The sequence below is a fragment of the Peromyscus maniculatus genome, chromosome 9 (assembly GCF_049852395.1).
Source record: "Peromyscus maniculatus bairdii isolate BWxNUB_F1_BW_parent chromosome 9, HU_Pman_BW_mat_3.1, whole genome shotgun sequence".
Classification (NCBI taxonomy): Eukaryota; Metazoa; Chordata; class Mammalia; order Rodentia; family Cricetidae; genus Peromyscus; species Peromyscus maniculatus.
Genome location: NC_134860.1, coordinates 8,302,555 through 8,323,968, shown reverse-complemented (window position 1 = coordinate 8,323,968; position 21,414 = coordinate 8,302,555). Strand labels below are relative to the sequence as shown.

General features: G+C 43.1%; 2 protein-coding genes across 5 annotated transcripts in view; both read right to left on the bottom strand.

The window, feature by feature from the left end:
* Positions 1 to 21,414, bottom strand: part of LOC107401192 (disks large homolog 5-like) — a 241,980-nt gene that overhangs the window by 187,752 nt on the left and 32,814 nt on the right. The window lies entirely within an intron of this gene.
* The window catches only part of LOC143267246 (disks large homolog 5-like), a 52,016-nt gene that overhangs the window by 1,088 nt on the left and 29,514 nt on the right, over positions 1 to 21,414 (bottom strand). For 2 of the 4 annotated variants that reach the window (XM_076544318.1, XM_076544321.1), the window contains 6 exons: positions 8,777 to 9,018; positions 5,564 to 5,723; positions 4,179 to 4,322; positions 3,147 to 3,327; positions 2,181 to 2,314; positions 132 to 228 (listed from right to left, as the gene is read on the bottom strand). In XM_076544318.1, the coding sequence (XP_076400433.1) occupies positions 141 to 228; positions 2,181 to 2,314; positions 3,147 to 3,327; positions 4,179 to 4,322; positions 5,564 to 5,723; positions 8,777 to 9,018 (949 nt within the window). In that variant the 3' untranslated portion in view covers positions 132 to 140. Of the gene's footprint in view, positions 1 to 131; positions 229 to 2,180; positions 2,315 to 3,146; positions 3,328 to 4,178; positions 4,323 to 5,563; positions 5,724 to 6,582; positions 6,783 to 8,776; positions 9,019 to 18,143; positions 18,832 to 21,414 lie in introns of those variants that run through there. The other 2 variants (XM_076544320.1, XM_076544319.1) reach the window with 2 other exon arrangements.

Genomic DNA, 21,414 nt, shown 5'->3' with positions numbered 1-21,414 from the left:
AAAACGCCCTTGCTGGGTCACTAGCTAGATAAATTCAGGGCCTATTCACACATAGGAAACCATAATCAAGGAAGAACTCCACCCACAAATGCCGTGTTGCTGGGGATGGGATGTCATGGTGGCTCACTTACTTATGACATTTAGTGCTCCTGCTGCAGCAGCTCTGTGGTCAGGAGGCTCTCATCATGAGCTGTGGATTGTTCCAGCTCATGTTGGAGTTTTTCTGACCTAGAGGAGGAAGTTAGTAAGGGCAGAGTCCTGGTGGGGATCCACCATGTCACCAGTCATTCAGTGATATCACAAAAACTAAATTGTGCTGGACAGTCAACACTGATCTTTGGCAGCAGTCACTGTATATACCCCTAAGGAATAAGTGTCACACAATAGCTGGGCCTTGAATTATTTTCTGCCCTTAACAAGTATCAGATGTTGGTATGAGTATTGTATGTACTGTGCTCTAATGAGAAAGAACTCAGGTTTTTCCTACAGTATAGAGACACCATTTAAACAAAAGGAGTAGCATATTAAAGTCATATATAATCACACAGTAGAGATACACAGACCATTGTTCATGATGAGTTTCTCATCAACTACCTCATTGTTTTCTTGTCCAATTTCTGTTTATTTCTTTCTAGGCAGGGTTACAATATGCATCTCTGGCTGACTTGATCCATATACTAGGATAGCTACAAGAGGCCAGAGATTTCCTGCCTGTGCTCCCAAAGAGCTTGAATTAAAGACATGCACCATCACATACACCTGTCCTTATTCCTGATTTTAATTGATATTATTTTATTTTCCTCTCCATGTTATACAATGCTCTCACAGGTTTGATAGAGAAAACCTTAAAATTCCAAGCTGTGTTCCTTCTTGTTGTTTTTAGAGGGATTACATGAGCAAGGGTGGTAAAGATCGTGTTGGGGAAATCTACAGAAACAACTGAACCAAGCCCAAAGGAACTCAGGAAATTTAGACTGACAGTTGTGACCCTCTGCATATGGGGAACAGTTGTGACCCTCTGCATATGGGGAACCGTTGTGACCCTCTGCATATGGGGGACAGTTGTGACCCTCTGCACATGTGAGACAGTTGTGGAGCTGGTTGTGTTTGAGGGGCCCCTGGCAGTGTGATCAGGATCTATTCCTGGTGCATGAGCTCTCTTTCTGGATCCCATTACCTCTTGTCGGACACCTTGCTCTTGATTGATAAAGTGGGGAGAGGCTTGGCCTTGCCTCAACAGAATGTATCAGGCTTAAATGTCCTACCATGGGAGAATTTACCCTGCTGGAGGAGGGGATGAAGGGTCAGGGAAGAAGGTGAGTGGGGAGTGGGAGGAGGGAAGAAAGGGGGATCTGTGGTTGGTATGTAAAATGAATAAAAAATAATTTTAAAAAGACCACCTCATTTTTATACATAGACTTAATACAACTTTGAAAACTAGACAGCTGAATAAGGTCATGTAAAAAGATCAGGCCTCCTGCCCAGAAGGCACCTTGCACCCAGGTAATACACAAGATGGAGCCTGTCATGCTAAAGTATTATTTCTTGACCATGTGTCTGAGAACATTGTCACTGCATGGTCTCTGGCAATAAACAAAAAGAGCTGTGTTATCCTTAGGCCTACAGCTGGGAATCTACATCCTGGTACTCTAGAGGAGTCTGTTATACAACACTCAGTGAAGGTTCTGAAAAATCCTCAGCAGACACATCTACCTGGGTTCATCCTGTCAATGACTAAACGTATTATATCCCCAGTACACTTTACATGGGAAATGCTCAAACAATGAAGACAGCCATTGTTATATCAAATAGTTACAAGGATGTGAATCTCATCTTAGAGGTGCTAATCCTGTATAAAAATGTAGTTTCAGTCAGATGTTATGAGGCACACCTTTAAATTCCATCACTTGGTAGGCATAAGCAGGCAGAGCTCTGTGTTCAAGGATAGCCTGCTGAGAACATACCAGAGAAATCAGAAGGGAGGGATGGGACACAAGTCTACAGACCCAGGGAGTATCAAACATAATGTTTGCTGGATAGAAGTTCTTGTTGACGGGACCAGCATAATTCTCTGAGTTCTGAGTTGGTCTACCCATGCTTGGAGAAGGGAGTCTTGCTGATAAGCAAAAGCCCACAAAGGACAGAGAGCCCTGGTACAGGGGACCCAATTGGCTCCATACCCCAACTTCAGCATGGGTCTCATCTGGGAGACAGTCAAATGATGCTGCAGCTTTAATGCCAGGTTTTTCTGCTGTGTGACCAGCTCCCTCTGCTTCAGGAAGCTCTGGAGTCTCTCTTCCATTCTTTGCTGCTCCTGTTCATTACAAGATTGTGTCCTTAGTGGAGGGTTGAGTATAGTATAGACAATACATTCTCACACTAGTGCAAGCACACACAGAGGATCCCAAGAGCTTGCTATTAAGTCAGTCTCACCAAATTTCAATTTCATAGGAACATGAGAAAGCCTGTTTCAAGTTCATAAGACAGAGATTGACAAAGAGAGAAGCCCAGTCGTCTCCTCTAGCTGTCATCCACATACAATATGCACTATACTTCCCATATGCCTCTATTACACACACACACACACACACACACACACACACACACACACACACACACACACACCAGAGAGTGAGATAGAATTAGAGAAAGGGGTAAGACGAATACAACAAAGTGATAGAGGAGCAGTTATCTTTCGAATAAGCACACCAGCCTTTAGGAAAAGTCCCAAAATTCAGCTTTCCATTTTTGGGTACTAAAATGGCCTAGGGGAGCACACTGCTTGGTCAGTCTAAGTGGAGATGGATAGAGAATTTTTTACTCATAAACTCAAGTCTATGTATAGCAATCCTCCCATCATAATGACATGTAGCTGTGTGATGAGTGATTGATCTGTTTCTCCCCATTGACTACAGGTTCAAGAAGAGTATCAGGGATTACATGTCAATGACAAAGATTCTCAGAGGAGACTCACTTCCCAGAAATACTAATGCACAGATACAGAATGAACAATTTTATGTCATGAAGTGGGTGGATGGATGAGAAAAGTGATGAGATAGAGCACAGGTGTCTGGATGGGTAGATTTGGCAAGGATACATATGTAAATGATGCTGGACACAACTGTGACTCAGCTGCCTGTCCCTACCTCCTGTTGCTGGTTCTGGAGGTCACTGCTCTCTTCTTGATCCTTACTGAGCACTTGCAAGTCACCCAAGTGTTGCTTCAGCAGGACCCAATCCTCCAGTAGGTTCTCCTTCTCTTGTCTCAGCATATCCAATTTCTTTTTGAGCTGACTCTGCTCCATCAGGAGCCGGCTCTGCAGATCACTGGAAACACACTCCAAATAGTAAGACCATGTCAGCCAACTCTGGTCACCCACATCACTATGCTTCAACAACCCAGCCCTGTCCTAGGTTCACAGGAAGATGTAAACAAGAACCTTCAACAGCAATGACAGTGGCACTCAAGGCCAAAAGCAGAGAATAGTTATTTCCTGCATGAATCAAACTATTTCTGAACCCTTCCCAAATAACAGAAATTCATGCACTTCCATAATCTAGAGGAGTACTCCACCTGTCCTAATCATTCCGCTGTCATGAGGAAACACCAGCAGGTAATGTGCAAGAACACTTGGGGAAGGAGGAGACCCAGAGGGTGCATAGATCCCATAGCAGTCAGCTCCTGCCTGACAACCCTCTTGTGATGCCAATTGCTCTTCTGAACCAGTGGTTCTCAGTATGTGGGTTGTGAACCTTTTGGGATGTAAGGAGCCTTTCACAAGGGATACATATTAGATGTCCTATGTAGACATTTACATTAAAATTATTAACAGTAGCAAAGTAAACTTAAGAGAATGTCTCAAAATAATTTTATAGTTTGGGGTCATCAAAACAATAAAGCAATGTATTAAAGTATCCCAGCATTAGAAAGGTTAGTAACCACTGATCTGGAGGCTACTGAATGACAATATGGTGCTTGGAAGAGCTAATAGTGTCTTTAAACCTTAGCAGAACTGAGTAAAGAGGCATAAGTCGAAAGGCTGCTTGCTAATGCTGCTGGCTATAAAGCAGAAAAACCAGAAGTAGATCTACAGACCCTGCAGTTCAGAGACAAAGAAAATTGTTGTTGGCTATTGTACAACTGTTGGGATAGGATCCCTGCCAAGATAAGCACTTACCAAAGGAAGACTTTCTCTTTGGTCAGCTCACTGAGCTTCTGTGAGGCCTCCCAATTCTCATTCTCGAAATTCTGCAGGTCTGACATGACCTGCTGATGTTCCATCTTGAGCTTTTCATAGAAAGGATTTGGCCTGTGGTAGGGCCTGGACTCAGAAGCAAAGAATTCTATGAATACAGGTCTCAAGGATCACATGAATTCAGTGTGTGTTCTATATTACTGGATTTAATGAGATGCCACAGTACTGGGACCTCTGGCTGCTTATTACACTTGCTCTTCTGGTCCCAGGCCAGCAGAGGCATGGTGTTAAGAGGGATGAAGCTGGGACTGAATGAACTCCCTCAGGAGTCCTGCATAACTTGGTATGGAATTGCCACGAGTCTATCACAGATCTGGGCCCACCAGAAACTGTGATGTTTCTGCTGTCTTCAAATAAGAGATTCTCATTCCAGGGTGCCTATATTGACATGGAGGCTAAAATCACATCATAAACATTTCTGAGGTTGGGATGCAATACCATGATAGCTTCATAAATTCCCCCAGGGCATTCCCAGTTGGCACCAAGGTGAACAGACTGGCAAAGAGCTATGCTGCTCAAAATGGGGCTCCGAGTCCACAACAGAGAGCACACATGGATACTGAGATAAGCAACTCTTCACGGTCAAGCACAGACCCCTGATTGCAGGGTGAAGAGGGACACATATGCACAAACACACAAACACATAGACAAGATAGAGGGATGAGAGAGAGAGAGACATAGAGACAGAGAGAGAATCAGGGAGGGGGAGGGAGGGAGAGAGAGGGAGAGAGAGAGAGAGAGAGAGAGAGAGAGAGAGAGAGAGAGAGAGAGAGAGAGAGAGAGAAACTGAGAGAGGGAAAGTTAATAAAATGCTTTCATTGAGATGACAAATTAATGCATGCAATTGTGTCATCTTAGAGAGGACCAAGAGCAGCAGACATCAGTACCAAGCCTTGCTGCCACATATTAGGATGTGGTACAAAAACCCTCCAGCTGCTACTAGAAGCATCCAGCACACAATGTCTTTCCAGGCAAGTAAAAAAAAAACAGCATTCTCACACTAGCCACCACTTTACAGGATCTCTCCAAATGCATGCTGGGAACTCACACACTACTGCCTCAATCCCTGAGTCATGTGATTCAGGCCATAGGCTATGGTTTTCATTTGGAGGAAGCAGAACCGTCTATGTCCCCATCTCATCCTGCCCAGGTTTGCTTCAGGGAAGCATTTAGAGAAATGGTGTTGGGCAAAGGGACACCCTAAAGGTGCACCCAACCTCCCAGAAGCCCATTTCTTAGACAAAATAAACTAAGGGTGAAATTGTGGAACTGAGACAGTCATCATGGAATTTTGAAACAGTAACCACCTGTTATCCAAGGATCCTTCGGTTACTAATATGAGGCGGTCTCTCAGATCATTCCGTTGGGCGGTCATCACCTGGAGCTGAGTGGTCAGGCTCTCCACCTTCTGCTTCACCTGCCTCTTTGAGAGCCTGGTTGGAGTGGGTGGTGGTTCCTTGGAGGCCCCTGTGGGTAGATGAATGAACACAAGTGAACATGCTTTGTGAAAAGATATAGAGAACAGGTCACCCTGAGACCTGAGAAGGTGTTTGAGAAAGGAGGTAAGCAAGCAATTAAGTGATGCCCCAAAGAATTTTGCCCTGGATTGAGATGCCCCCGCTGGGCATCTTAGGTCTCCCATCTCTGTGTCTGGAGATAGGTGTCTCAGCCAGCTGGTTTCCTCTGATCCTTTAGCACATGCTTTAAGTAACTAAGGAGAGAGCCTCCTCAGGCTTATTAACAGCTCTGGACTCTGCATTCAACTTGGATGCAGGGTTCACTAGTCTGTGGCTTTCAAATGCAAGATAAAATTGACACAGTCCACAAGCACTCAGGTCATTAAAAAAGCAAAAATATCCTGACAGGTCACTCTAAGCACATGGCAAAAATGGAGAATCCACACAGGGGCAGAACATGGTCACCATCCTCACCAAGATGCCTTAGTGACAAAGGAGGGTGCATAGAGATGGTGGGCTGTAAATAAATGAAGACACTGAGGTTGAAGTACATTGATGACCTGCTTTTTGCTGGGCACAGTTCACTTGAACTTCCTACCCTAATGCTGGCCTTATTGTTCCCTCTCAACCCTTACCCTCCTGTAGGATTGAAAGGCAAGAGCTCCCAGCACAACAGCTTTGGCCTTACTCGCTCCTGATTTCTGGGACAGACAAATTACTCTTCTGGAATCCTTGAATTTCAGGAGCCATGACAAGCAGGGAAGTTCAGTTGGTTCCCAGAGACTCCTACCTCCTGTGTCCCATTACTGGAAGATTCAGCTCAAGCGCATGTCCTGCAGGAACATCCCAATTTCCTGCCCACAACTTACTGTACCATCTTCTGGACCATTTCTTTCTTGTTGTTTTAAATGGAGGCTGAAGGCCAGATTGTGTCTGCCTCTCTTTGGTCTCTTTTCCTTCTCCTTTCTCTCTACCCAATAGACTTCTGAGTCTTCCCAACATGTTCATGGCTGAACTTTAAGGGCACTGAACCAACTGTCCAAGGGCAGTTGGTGTTGCTACAACACATGTGACATCAGATAACATTCTAAAGTCTCCAGGATACAATAGAATGTCCAGGCATGAGACACCCCTGATGTCATGAGGAACTGACATTGCCTCCCTGCTAACCAGATTTCCTCATAACTCTCCAGAAGTCAGGTTTCCCATTCCAGGAATCTCTCTTGGCTATCAAGAGAAATGCTTCAGTACTCTTTTCTTCCATAACCAGAGATTGCTCTCTGATTGTTTGGAAATGCCTCAGTACTTCCATGTGGGAACAAAAGTGAGTGTTCATCTCCTATTAAAGTATATGTCCAGAAGGTAACAGTACCATAGATATTTATGTGAGGTATGACTCTCCACAAGTATCTGCATCTCATTATTATCAAGAAGTGATAGACTTAATGATAATGGAAAGGACACTTTTAAACAACTTCCTAGTATGGAGCCTACAGAAATTACTGCCAGTAGATAATATGCAGCTTAGTTTATTTAAATTGATGTCCACTGGCAGATTGCATTAGCATATTACATGGGATCTATAGATAATCACTACCCAGTACATCAGCTTTTTAGAGTTTCTGAAAATGATCAATGAGTATGACCCAAAATTATATCTAAAAGTCCTGGAGAGTTTGCTCTTAGTGATTTTACAGATTGTTCTTTAAAAAGACAAGGACCATATATTTTATACACAAATTCTTCACACTCCTCAAAATGGTTAGTACCTTCCCCTGACTGCACAGCTCAACAGTCAAAACTTATTATATTCTATTAGTTTTTATTGGACATTGCTCAGTAATAGGTTACTTTTAACTCACTTCATGCTTATATTTGCACATGAAGGATAGAGTTATACTAAAAATGGAAACTGTAGTTGTTTATAGCATTCTTCCCATTTTTTTGTCTTTTCCTCTACACAAACCTCTACCTTCTTTATGATGTTATTCATAAGGCTGTTTTATTCTGTTTCTTCCAATTTTTGATGTTCAGGTATAGATGTTGGAGGCAGGCTAGGTTCTGGTAATGCTGTATTGCTCTTCATTTTGTTGTGTGTACTTCTGCGTTCATGTCTGCCCATCTCCTTGTGGTTAGCTCTTGGTCTTATCAGCACACTTGGTTCAGACAGAGCTGACAGATTCAGGAAGTCTCTCTCTCTTGTCAGGATGGGAGCTCTCTTGTCCAAATGGGAATTTCGGGGCAGGATGGAAGCTCTTATCTAGACGGGAAGTCTGGGGCAGGATGGGAGCTCTTGTCCAGACAGGGGGAGGGACTTAGTACTTCCTCAACTGAATGTGCCAGGCTCTGCTTACTCCCCATGGGAGGAGCTCTGATACTTTTGGAGGAGGGTGGATCGAGGGTAAACCTGGGGGAGAAGCAGAAGGAGGGATGAGACAGGGATCTATGGTTGGCATGTAAAGGAATAAAAAAATGTCTTTAGAAAAAGGCATTAAAAAAAAGAAAAGCCAGACAAAAAAGATTCAAGAACAGGAAGATGCTGGAGTGTTCAGTGTTACTTCCCTGCAGGGTCAGGGACAGAAAACTCCAAGTTCAAGTCAGAGATGAAACAGCAGCCAGATCTATCTGTGTCAGGAGACACTGGCAGGTACTGTGAGTGGAACTGGAGGCAAGTGGGTTCTTGGTGAGGAACAGCAGTCTGACTTCTGTGTGGATGAATTTCTCTAACAACAGGCCAAGGCAATGGGCTTCCCTCACATTTGCCAGCTGTGATGATTGTATTTGTATAACACTGCTTTCCATGTAAGTAGAAATGTGATCCAACTGTGTAAATGATTGTGATACTGAGAAATGCCTGACTATGCCCTTGAGTATAAACCCACCACAAGAAAATATGTTCATCATGAATGTTAGCCCAAAAGAGAATTTGTTTTGTAAGTCAAACATGATTATCTATTTTCAATACATGTCACAGTCTTACTTATTCTTTTCTCCTTTCTCCTTAATAACAGAATCCTAGCTGTGAGTATGCCGGTTGCATATTTGTAGAGTGGGTTCATTTACCTTGTGCTACAGCAGTAGTAACAACAGCTGTAAAGGCATGCAGCAGAAGCAGCTGCAGCAGAGCCTGGAGCCTCTGGAGAGGAAGCAGAAGCATGAGAAGCAGAAACAGCAGAAGCAGGGTCAACAGCAACAGATGTGGAAGTGGAAACAGAGTCAGAAGCAACAGTTGAAGTGTTTCTGTGACCAGAGTTCTCCAGTGTGTCCTCTGGTTCCTGGAGTCAGTACTTACTCTCTTCTTGAGCCTTTAAGGACAATTTGAGATGTGTTATTTTTCATAAAAAAGGAATGTTACACTGTCATTCATTTTATCACTTGTCAATGCCATGGTCTCCATTTTTTGTCCACAAATATCTGTGTATTCCTTTCAATTTTATCATTAGAGACCACTAACATTTTTTAACCTCTGCTTCATTTCTACTTGAGTAAAAGACCCATGGTTTCATAAATCTCAAATCAGATATAACCAACTGGTTTTAAAAAAAATCTGCACTTTGTTACCTAACACTTTCATTTCCAACATGATGGGAAGAGGTAAACATAAAAGGTCAAAATGTGTCCTCTCCAGTCTGCACGACCTGGTTGTTTAACAGCCTGATTGAGAGAATGTGACAATGAAGGGCTTCTAGAAGGAAAGGAAACTCTCCCTTCTCCACTCCATTAATCCTTTCCCATAGCCTTTCACAATTGCCCATTGGGATCCTGGAATAGCATGAGTGAAGGTGAACTCAAAATGCATGAACAAAGTGTGCCACCAGCTGCTGAGCTGCAAGTATGGATTCTGCAGATGTCTTCTGGTTTCTCAATCCTTTTCTATGACAGTAAAACCTGTGAGATGTAGAGTAATGGCCTGCTCCAGCAAGATCATCTACTTTGAGTAGGAATATTGTGAACAAAGCCTCAAGAATTCATTCAAAGCTCTGAAATGGTGCTACCCATCCATTTATGTCACAAAACAGTTGATAAAATTTCTACAAGGCTGACTCACATAGGTTACTCAAAGATCCATTCTACCTGCTAAATTGAAGAGGTGTGTTCTCAGGTCTTAGAGAGATCACTTGGTGTTTAAGATTCCTTGAATTCGGTTCCTGACACCCAGCAGGAGCTCAAATTTGTCTAAAACTCCAGTCCTAGTGGATCCAGTTTTTCTTCTGTCCTCTGTGAATACTAGGCTTGCACAGGGTGCACAGGCATACATACAGGAAAATCATTCACACACAAGCATGCATAACAGTAAAATCAAGTGGGAGTTTTACAAACTGACTCAATGCTACTTGATAGATGAACCGTCTCCTCTGCTCTTACATAATGTCTCTAGATTTTTGTCAGTCTTCACAACTCAGTCAACATCAGAATTCAGGATCCTATTTTGGCATCAAATACCAAATTTGCTCATTTTATATGCTACCTAAAGTTTAAAACAATTACAAAACTTGCCTAAATAATATAGCTTAAAATGGTTATAAAAACAAAAATATAAGACAGATTATTCCTAAAATAAACACATGGAAGTGTATATACTTGTTAAAAGTACTTAAAGTGGTCGTGGTGACTGATCTCAAAGATCCTAGTTAGAGATGAACTTAAACCACCATGGACATGTGAATTTGATGGGAGATTTGTCAACCTTAGATACATTTTTATAGTTCTCCAAGTCATTATTTCTTCTTCATTATGCAATTTATCATAAGACAACAAAAAGGAAGCCCCTATATTTATAACAGTTTTTGCATCTCCCTCTAGTATTTAGACAGGAGAGACCACATTATAGACCTCTAGTTACTTCACCATTCCATACACCAGTTGGAAAACAGAAACAACTAAGTCAATCAAGAAATATTTTCCTCAACTCCTGTGTGGAAGTCCATGCCTTTAATATTAGCACTAGCAAGGCAGAGGCAGGTCAAATTTGAGAGTTCAAGGACAACCTATACTACATAGCAAATTCCAGACTACTTAGGGCTATATAAGAAAAGGATATTTCAAAAACAAAGAAATCTATATCTAGACATAATTTCTTGAAAAGATAAAGTTGTGATTTCTGTAAGTAGAAAATAATTGACAGAGAAAATCCAGGACCAGCTGTTCCACCAATACAAGTGAACTTTCTCTTTTCCCAGAGCTAGGAACCATCCTTACACTCATCCTGTGTCTCTGTCAATTTGGTCTGTCTTGCTGTAATCCTTAATGAAGGTAAGCATTTGATGCCTTGTTAGAGTTCAGTGGAGAAGAACTGACAGTATCTGTCTTGGTCCATCAGTTTACACTTTGCACGCTGCCTATGCCAGGTAAACCTTGCTACTCCAAATCTTGTATTGGTCTGGGCTTAAATGTGTTGAACTGCAGAAATATGGTTACTTTTATATCAGTGTCATGATATGTTTACAAAGTGAGTAAATCACTGCCATTTTGGTTTACTAGATTTACATATATATTCACTATCTACATTTCAATTAGTGATATTTTGGTATGCTGATTTATCATTTGGATAACTTCTTAAAAGAAAATTTCAGTGGGGGAAAACCACCAAATATTAACAATACCTTGAGAAGAGTCACAATTTGTAGTCAACTGATTCCACAAAGTATGTTCACTTTAACTGACTTACCTTGTTACATTCAAATTTTACTTCATTCAAAGTAATGCAGACTCCACACAGGGTGCTCCAACTGTACCTACATACACACTAAGTGACTGCCCATTCATCCACCATCCAGTAAAGCCTTTGAGACATTCCTATCATTTTACATTGAAAAATGACTGTACAACTTTGGACTGTCATTCAAAAAGACATATTCATGCACTATAGACCATTTCAGTACTAAGAGATGGCCTCTTCATAACATGCAGAGTTATATAAAAATGGTAAAATATATTTTCCATTTATACAGGTGATCCCCATTGGCATTCCAATTATATCAAGCACTAATGAAACCTTTTCTGGTTGAGGAAGATTTAAGGCAAGTTCCGGCCCTATGAAGGCACTGAGATGATTTCCCCATTATTGCTACATGTCTTTATACTCAATGTCACAGTAGATCTGGTCGATTCAGCAACCATTTTTTTCTTGTTGGTTTATAAAGCTGGAAGTAGAAAAGCATGTCAAATGTGAGCCAGGCTGCAAAGTGTGTGGTCATTCTTTTTTCTCTTTAATTTCTGATGGGCTACAATGATTCTACATTTTAAGAAAAACTCAAAATGCTCCTTAAACTACTTCCAGAGATTCAAGATTGCATGTTTTCCTTTCAATGGGGCAGATTCATTCTGGATGAGGGCTGAGAGACATCCAGTCTGAGGAAACAGGATCAGCTGAGGAACTGGCAAGGTGAGTGGCTGTGGCTTGTTCTGCTTCTTTGATCTTCCAGTGGTCACCCCCCAATACCTGGCTGCAGATTTGTTTTTATTAATAAGACCTTTTAAGAATCATATTACATATCACTGCTTGCTCTTAACTTGTTAGCACAACCATTCCTTGACTGGCCTTATTAGCACAACCATTCCTTGACTGGCATTAAAGCCTACTTCTTTAAGATTCCAGCATATACTGCAGACCAGCTAAGACATCCAGTCTTGAGGAGTGCGCATCTACTGCATTATTGGGCTTTCCAGTCACAGCCAGATATTGTTGGATTAGATAGAGCACGGCCTGTAAGCAATTCTAACAAATACCCTTTCCATAGAGAATCATTGTATTACTTCTGGATCATGCTGGCTAAGACACCAGGCTTGTAGAGAGGACATTCTAGAGTAGTTAGGGTCTCATAACAGTCTGAGCTCACTTACAAATTCCCAATAGTCACCTAAACCATAGTTTTCCCCAGGTGCTTGCTCACTTCAGAGAACTCAACCCTCCTCCTCGATGATCATGAGCAAATTACTTGGCATGCTTTATTTTTCATATTATTGGGTATGGATATGAGGAGGGTAAGTGCCAATTTTAGGCAGTGTTAATAAAGTGAGTGTTCAACTCCCCATGGTTGAATTACTGAAAAAAATCTTAAAAAGCAGAGAGAAATCTCTAGCATTGGAAGGAGGGGGTCCTGAATGACTTCCCCTGTGTCACAGGAGAGACTCCTGAAAAGGAAACCACAGCTTCCAGTCAGTTCATGGAGAATTAATTAGCAAAGAGGCAAAGGCTGTGCCACATGACATCAGCAGACCATTTGCTGGGCATTCTCTTGTATCCTGGACAGCTCTTGGAATCCCCAGTGATGTCACTAGTGTTGTAGCAACACTGACTGCCTTGATGTCATTTGTTCAGTGACCACAAGCTTGGCCTCTAGACATGTTATCCAGACACAGAGGTCTGTTTAGGAGAGAGAATGGACAGCATGGAGAGACCAGAGTGAGGCAGAAGGAATCTGGTCCTGGGTCTCCCTGGAAATCATGGAGAAAATGGTCCTGGGGCAGAGGCAGTAAGTTTTGGAAGGGGCTGGGGAGCTTTCTGGATGTGGTGGGCTTCAGCTTTCCAGGGCTAGGACTAAAGAACTGGGAACTTCTGGGATGGAGGCACAGAGAAATTAATGAGATTTCTGTACCATGACTGTGTTTCACAGCCACTGGAGTCCTTTAGTTATGTGCCAGTGATAATAGGGAAAGGAGAGTACCCTGGAAAACCCTGAGGTTCTCATTCTTGACATCACAATCACTTGTATGACAGGATCCCCCAAGTGCTGCTGTCTTCCATTGACCCTTGAGGTTTCTGAATTACAAGCTGTTGATGGCACACAGGTCTCCAGTTCAGCCTGACAGCAGTTAGAGTCAGTGGACCTGGACTGAGACTGTCACCTTCTTGCCAGCTGTGGGAGTCCTGGACTGTCAGTGAGGATGGCTTTGTGAATCTGGTGACTATGTTTTGTCCCTGCATGGCTTTTCCATTAACATGAGACTCTAAAGCATAGAGCGAGTGACTTGGGCATCCCAACACTACCCAAGTGATTATAACAGTAGCGATTACCACCATGCATCTGAAAGCACATGGCTGATGGCTCTGCAGCCAAGGAGCATCCTTTACAGCGTGAGTAAGCCTTAAGAGGCTGTGCACTGAGTCCCCTTGTGCAGGGAAACAGAGGTAAATAACTGACTTCTAAGATATCCACTCCCCATAGAGAGATGGGAAACTGACATCCACATGGGGGAGACTCAAGTCTGGGCTTTCAGAACCTGCCTGGGCAAAGTCTCTTCTGTCTGTCGCTTTCTGTGTATCCTTCAGTGTGTAAGAATTAATTGAGATGTGGTAGTGTAGAGGGCAGGTGCTGTGCTTTGACTTCTAGAATTGGGCATTCCTGAGATAGCTCACCTTGTCTAGCATGACTTGTCAGGGTGATATAACATCTGAAAGGACACAGTTTTCCTCACAACACTCATTTGTTTTGGGATCCACCAAGTAAACTTGTGAAGCCACAGTCCAGACTTCTGGTGAATTTTCAATCCAGACCAAACATGGTGCTCGTTCTTCATTTCAGGACTGTCAGTAAATTGAAAAGTGTGAAATGGGGCTCTGGGAAAGTTCTATGGTAAAGGAGGCCTAGTAATCTGTCCTCTTGTGTCCTTTTCCTACTTCTCTCATGCTCTGATGGATGTTGTAATTTAAGCTGGCTGTGTCACCTTTCCTAAGGGCATGTGCATTGTCACAGGTGGCTCCAATGAAAGAATTTGGTTTTTATGTAGCTCTGGGGTTAGCACCACCGCAGTGACACACTACATACTCTCCCCATGACTATGACACATTTGATTTTCAGCCTTTGCATATCTGTGTGTAGCCTCTCACTAGCCATTCATCTTTCCTCAAACCCCAGTGTGGGAATGGAGCCTTACACTTGTGGGAGTGTTTGCTCTTCTGTCTCAGGGCTCCCTGGGGAACTCTGGTTCTTAGAATCCCCAGGCAGACATGTCACTACTTGATCACCTTTTGGTATTTTATGAGGGCTAGAATGTATTCTGCTGATGATTCGGGGTAATTCTCCTCATTGATTATGGGACTTATTTTTGTTCTGACAGGATACCCACAATCTTCCACCACATCTGCATACTTTAATAGGCTTGGGGATTCTCCACAATGTGCTTGTTTACATCTGGGGACTGATGTTTCCTCCCCACCATCCTGACCTAATACCCTAGCAACCTTTATTTCTCATGTGTTAATTAGAGATCTGAAGAAGTGATGAGCCATTTCACCAGATGTGTTTGGAATAGAGACTTCAAATTCTTATATTTGAAGTAGTAAAAATATTCTAATGAAGCAGAGAGAGAGAGAGATCACTGGCTTTGTAAAGACGATGTACTCAAGTTGTTTCCATATGTTACTGGAAAGGCTCCTGAGAAGGTCAATATGGCTTTTTGTGCATTGCAGAAGAACTAGTTAGTAGGTAGGTGAGGGATGTGGAGGTGACCCTAGTATACTTTCTCTGAAATTCTATCTTATCCTGTAGAGCCCTTGATACTCTCTGTGATGTTACCAGTGTTGTGGCAACACCACATGCCTGTGGGGTATTCGTTCAGTGCCCATAGACACATTAGCAAGATTGAACTGGCTGCTTGGGAGAGAGAATAGAGAACATGGAGTGACCAGAGGAAGGCAGATGGAATGTGGCCTTTGGTCTTAGTGTTAAGCCTGGAGAAATAAATGGTTTTGGAGAACGCACAAGTAAGTCCTGAGCAGGGGATTGGGAGCTTCATGGAGGAGGTGAACTTAAGCTGGGCCTTCCAGTATGGGGCTCAGCATCTGGGAGCTTCTGGTAAACAATGGGACAATTCTGCTTCTCTGGGCTTCTTAAAAACAGACCTAGATTCAAGAGTCTCTGATGGTGAGTTTAGGAGAGCCATGAATTATTCAGCCTGCAGCTGCCTTTCTGGGAACACCTTCATTTCATTCAGACTGGCAAAGAGGGTCAGGAGGAACAGATGGACTAACGAGCTGTACCTCTCTGGGTAGGGTGTTGCTGCTCTTCATCCTAGTGGATTCCTATAGTTTCCATGGGAATCTGACACCAATAAGAAGGGAGGGAAACTCACCTGGCCATCTACCACAACCTCAGATATTCAGATGCTTTGGTCCTGGGGAAGAGTGATCAGGACTTGGTGCTGCTAAGTTCTAGGCACAACAGGACTTACCTGCATCACATCAGATATGAGCTGACACTGCTCTTCAAATCTACATGGCTGGGCTGGCTTATGCCTTCCAGAGTCAGGGGACTGCATTAGGGATGGACACATATGCCTACCCATGGTTTTTGATACTGTGGCAGGGACATTTGGAGTAGCTGTTGGCTGCCAGCAGGTTTGACCTTACCTGAAGTGTTATGGTGGAAAAGTTCCTTCACAGGTCCTGCCCCTTACTACAGAGGCTAGGTCCCAATACAAGCCTGAGTTAGTCATCTGCATGCCAGAGATTATATTCTAAAGAAACAGAGGAGTCCATTCTGCTTGATGGTTTGGGGAAGGCTCCATCCCATTTTCAGAATTATATATGTTACATGTTTCTGAAGCAGCACCAGGCATGTTGTCCAGTGCCAGTTTTCTTGGTGACACACACTGCAGTGCCAATGTTCATCATGGTGGTGTCAATGATGTCCATTGTTTAAAATATTAAGGCAAACCATGTAGTTAAAAGTGAAGTTTATTTTCTGGGGTAATTTACAAGTGAAGGGATAAGTTACAGGGTCTGGGAAAGGTGTAGCATAGTCTGGCTGTGTACTTGGGAGAACTCTGCTTGCTCTACCTCCAGCATTCAGGGTCCAGGAACCAAGAGAGCCAGCCCATCTGGATCTGGGGTCTTCACGTGTCCTCTCTCACTCTGCCTTTTAGCTGTGACAGTTTCCAAAGCCTCAGTGAGGGTGGTACTTCCAGATCAAAGCTGCAACAGCTACCAACTACAGGTGTCATCTCAGGAATAGAATTTGTATATTCGTGCTGTTATCTGAAATCCCACTTGTATGACCCCAGGGAAATTTCAAATCTAAATGAATCCTTTTTTCTTTGAAATCAATAGGAGTCATCTAGCTGCTGATGACAATGAAGACCACACAGTCGTCATCCCAGTCCTTCTGATTTAGGAAGCAGGATTTTTTTCCATATCATAGGATGTATGGAGTAAGCAACACATGGTCTGGAGGTGTTGAAGTCAATATTCACATGACCCGAGACACCATCCTCTGTATTACAGGTCCAATGTGCTGTTGTTTTAGGCCTTTCTCTTTTTCTTTAAAGAGCAACCATTTTTTACCTGTGGACACTTTTTTTAACCACAGTTACTATCAAACAAAAAATAATTATTTGAATTCTTAATCTTCAATTATAGAGAAAGACCAGATTCTTAAAGTACTGGGTTTCTAACTGTTCTCCTCTTACTCAAGAAACCACAGACTGGTATATCATCCTATTTTAGCTATGCATGGTCATGACACAGCCACTGAGAGTCATCATGACCATGAGATCTCCAGCCGATTTCCATGTACCTGTTGATTATTACCACTCCTTCCTTTCAATCTCTGATGGAGCCATTTGCTCAAGAATGTTAGTAGATAGAATTAAGACTTTGATGGCTATTTTTAGTTGTGAACATGACATCTGGGAATAATATAACCCAAAAATAGAGGGAACACCTGTGGTCTATTTCTGCTTAAAGTAGGAAGAACTACTTTATTGTGGACCATTGAAGAATGAAGTCACACCATTAATTCAGATCTTTAATCTAGATGTAATTTGAACCATTCTTTTTGCTGGAAGCCTATAGAAGGACACAGAAGAAGGAGGCTTCTACTCTTTCTCTGCTTGCTCTCACCTTGTTAGCACATCCATTTCTTCACTGACATTAGAACCTATTACTTTTAGGTTACAGCATAATATCAGAGACAACTGAGACATCCAGTGTTTAGGACTGAGAAACTACTGGATTCTTGAACTTCCCATTCATTTCCAGCCATTGTCGGATTAGCTAAGGCACAGGCTGTAAGCCATTCTAACAAATCCCCTTTTAATATAAAGATTCATTTTTATAACTTCTGTTACTCTAGAGGCCTGATAATACACCAGGCACATAGAAAGGACATTCTAGAACAGTTTGGGTAATAATAACAGTCTCAGCTCACTTACAAATTCTCAGTAGTCACTTTCCCTTAACCTAAGCATTCCTCAGGTGCTTGCTCATTTCAGAGAACTCAACCTTCCTCCTCCACCTCATCCTAATCTAATTCCTTGGCATGCTTTATTTCTCATATTATTGAGTATGGATGTTAAGGAGAGGAAGTGCCATTCTTGGGCAGTGCTTATAAAGTGAGTGTTCAACTCTCCATGGGTAAAATAGTGAAAAGATTCTAAGGAAACAGAAAAATTCCCAGCTTTAGAAGGAGGAGGTACTGAATGGCTTCACCTGTGTCACAGCAGAGACTCCTGGAGAAGAAATCTCAGCTTCTGGTCAGTTCAGGGAGAATTTATGAGCCAGGAGGCAAAGGCAGTTCCGTGTGACATCAGGAGTCCCTTCTCTGGCAATTCTATTGTATCCTGGAGAGCAGAGGTCTTGGAATCCCCTGTGATGTCAATAGTGTTGTATCAACACCAAGTGCCTTTAGGATGTTTGTTTAATGCCTATACAGTTTGCCTATAAACATGTTGTGAAGACTTAGTCATCTACTTGGGAGAGAGAATGGATTTTGTGGTGATACCAGAGCAAGGCAGAAGGAAACTGACCCTAGGTCTCACTGGTAAGAATGGAGAAATCAAAGGACCTGGCGAAGATACATTGAGTTCAAGGGAGCTTCACTTTGAGAAGCTCACATCTTGGACACTGTTTTCACTTTGGTGGAACTTTGGAATCCTTTATAAAGTTTATAAAGCCTTCCTGAAGTTGGCACTCCTCCCTGGAACTACTCAATGTATGCTCTGGTCCTCTGAGTAGCAATAGGCAGCCAGACATGAGAATCCCTGTGGTAAAGACAAGAAAAATGTCACTATAGATTTCTGGTGGCACCAGATAAGTGGCACAGACTCCTGGGATCTGCTTAGATCATCTATAGCTCCAAGTCCACTGAGGGTGCTCATGCAGCTCTGGATAACTCTCTTGAACAACCCTTCTTCTTCTTGCCTGAGGACAATGAAAGGAAGTTTAATAAGCACCAAGAGGTCCCAGTGTATAAGTGCCAGGCTGTGGCTTCCATGGCACTGAGGAATCCAGAGCATAGCCTGATTCCATATGATCCTTGTGGCCTGAGTTCATAGGTTCCTTTTCTCCTGGGGCCATGCCCTACCACAGTCTGAATTCTTTTCGGATGCTGAAAAAGGAGAATAAACAGGTGATGTCAGACTTGCAGAAAATGCCCATGGAGATCAGTGATGGTGTGAACAAGGTCAAACAGCTGATTGAGGAAAATGTATCCTACAGGTATATGCCTGATTTATCATGGGAGGGGCTGATTCATCTTTCTCTTTCACCCAAAGTAAGGGCTCTGGTTCTTGCCTGTCTGCCTCTTAGCAAGCAGTCTGACATGTGGTCCTTGGCCTTGTACCACTTGGACTCAGTTTTGATAAGCGTTAAAAGATGCTGTGTCCCTCCGAGAGATGTCCTGTTATCCTTGGGATACCTTTGACAGAAAAAGGGTTTGCACCATGAAGGGAGTGTCAGGTATCCTAGTACCTCTGGAGCTCTGCCCAGGGCTTCACAGAGCTGGTTTCCATGGTAGCCATAGACAGAAGTGATTCTGGTTGGGGCTTTTTACCTCCTTTTGAGAGGGTTTTCCCTCTATCTGCTGCTGCTTTCCCAATATCATGAACAGTTAAGAACAGGTGTGGACTGCATGCTGTTCTCAGAGGCACTGGATCCCTTTTGGCATCAGGGTTTTTAGAAGTATTTTGAATCTTTCTGGAATTTGGTTACTTTCTGGATTTGACCTGTATCTAAGTGATGCCGACTTGGCTATTTGTGGGCTGTCTGTGAGTCTGGGACATTTCAGCACTGGTGATACTTGAACGTAGGAAGGGCAAATGGAGGCTGGCTGGGACTCAACGTGTTTCGGTGGATTTTCATTTACCTTCATGGCCAGATCCTCCAAGACTGGACTCAGCTGAAGGAGAATGTACATGTGTTGAGACTCAAGAACAGACTGCTGTAGAAGGAGCAGATTGAACTGAAAGAGTCCTATGAGGAGTTGAAGAGGCTACTGATGGAGGCCCATGAGATGATCTGTGACCCTTCTGCTGAGCAGCAGCAGGTAGGCTGAGACAGCGATAGCAGGTGCCCACCTGTGCAACCGTAAACAAAGAGACACTCATATACCATCCACACTCATTCAGACTCCCACCTACATACCCACCAAGTGTTGATTTCTGTGATCATTCCTGAGTCTTTCTGGAGAGTTAGCCTCTTGCAAGAATCTGGATAATTGGCAAGCAAACCCTCCTGCTCTGCTAGAACCTTCAGTACTTTGAGAGAGCAGGGTAAGTCACATATCACACACCTACATGTCATTGTGATCAGAGGCTTTGCTGACATTGTGTTGCTGACTATATCATGTGCATGGCTGTGTCTCAGAACAGATTCCCTCTCATAGTTGTGCAGAGTGCTGGGTTCCTGAAAAGCACTGCAGGTGATGTCACTGGCCTCCTTCTGACTGACATTGGGCTGCATTCATACCATATGCACTGTCTTCTGTTGAAAACTTCCTGGGTATTGACCATGGGTCACATTCTTTCTTTTGGGTTATCAAGGTCATCTGTGGAGGAGCCAGGATGAGTTTAGTGAAGAGACTGTGACGGGTGAACTTGGAACCTGTGGGGTCAGAGGGTTTTGTGATGGATAGATTTCGTTCAAGGAAAAGTAAGTGCAGGTAGCAGTGCATTGCTGGCTCTAAGAGCCTTATAGACAGCATAGAGGACCCACGACCTTACCTTACATCAGAAAAGGTACAGCAATCTTCTCACTGACCATCTGACCATTCTAGGTTCAGCACATACTTGCGCGTGCGCGCGCGTGTGTGTGTGTGTGTGTGTGTTATGCTTTCTGTGCATGTCTGTGTGTATGTGTGTGTGAACTTCTCTGTGTGTGTGTTTGTGTGATTAATGTCTATTGCTTGCACAGTAGTGTTCCTTTCTGTGTGTATGTGATCATGTGTGGATGAATGTATATGTATGTGTGTGTGTCCAGGTTTTCTGTATATATAGGGATAAGTATTTGTGTGTGTTTGTGAGTATAAGTGCTTATAGGTCCAAGTGTGTGTTTTTACTGTGGATTTTAAACTCTCTTGGTTTTTTTTTTTTGAGCACAGGATATGTATTTATTTCTTTTTTTATTTTTTATTTTTTCCTTTTATTTTACAATACCATTCAGTTCTACATATCAGCCACGGGTTCCCCTGTTCTCCCCCCTCCCACGCCCTCCCCTTCTCCCCAGCCCACCCAACATTCCCACCTCCTCCAGGGCAAAGCCTCCCCTGAGGACTGAGATCAACCTGGTAGACTCAGTCCAGGCAGGTCCAGTCCCCTCCTCCCAGACTGAGCCAAGTGTCCCTGAAAAAGCCACAGGTTTCAAAAAGCCAACTCAGGCAATGAGCACAGGACTCGGTCCCACTGCCTAGATGCCTCCCAAACAGATCAAGCCAATCAACTGTCTCACCTATTCAGAGTGCCTGATCTAGCTGGGGGCCCCTCAG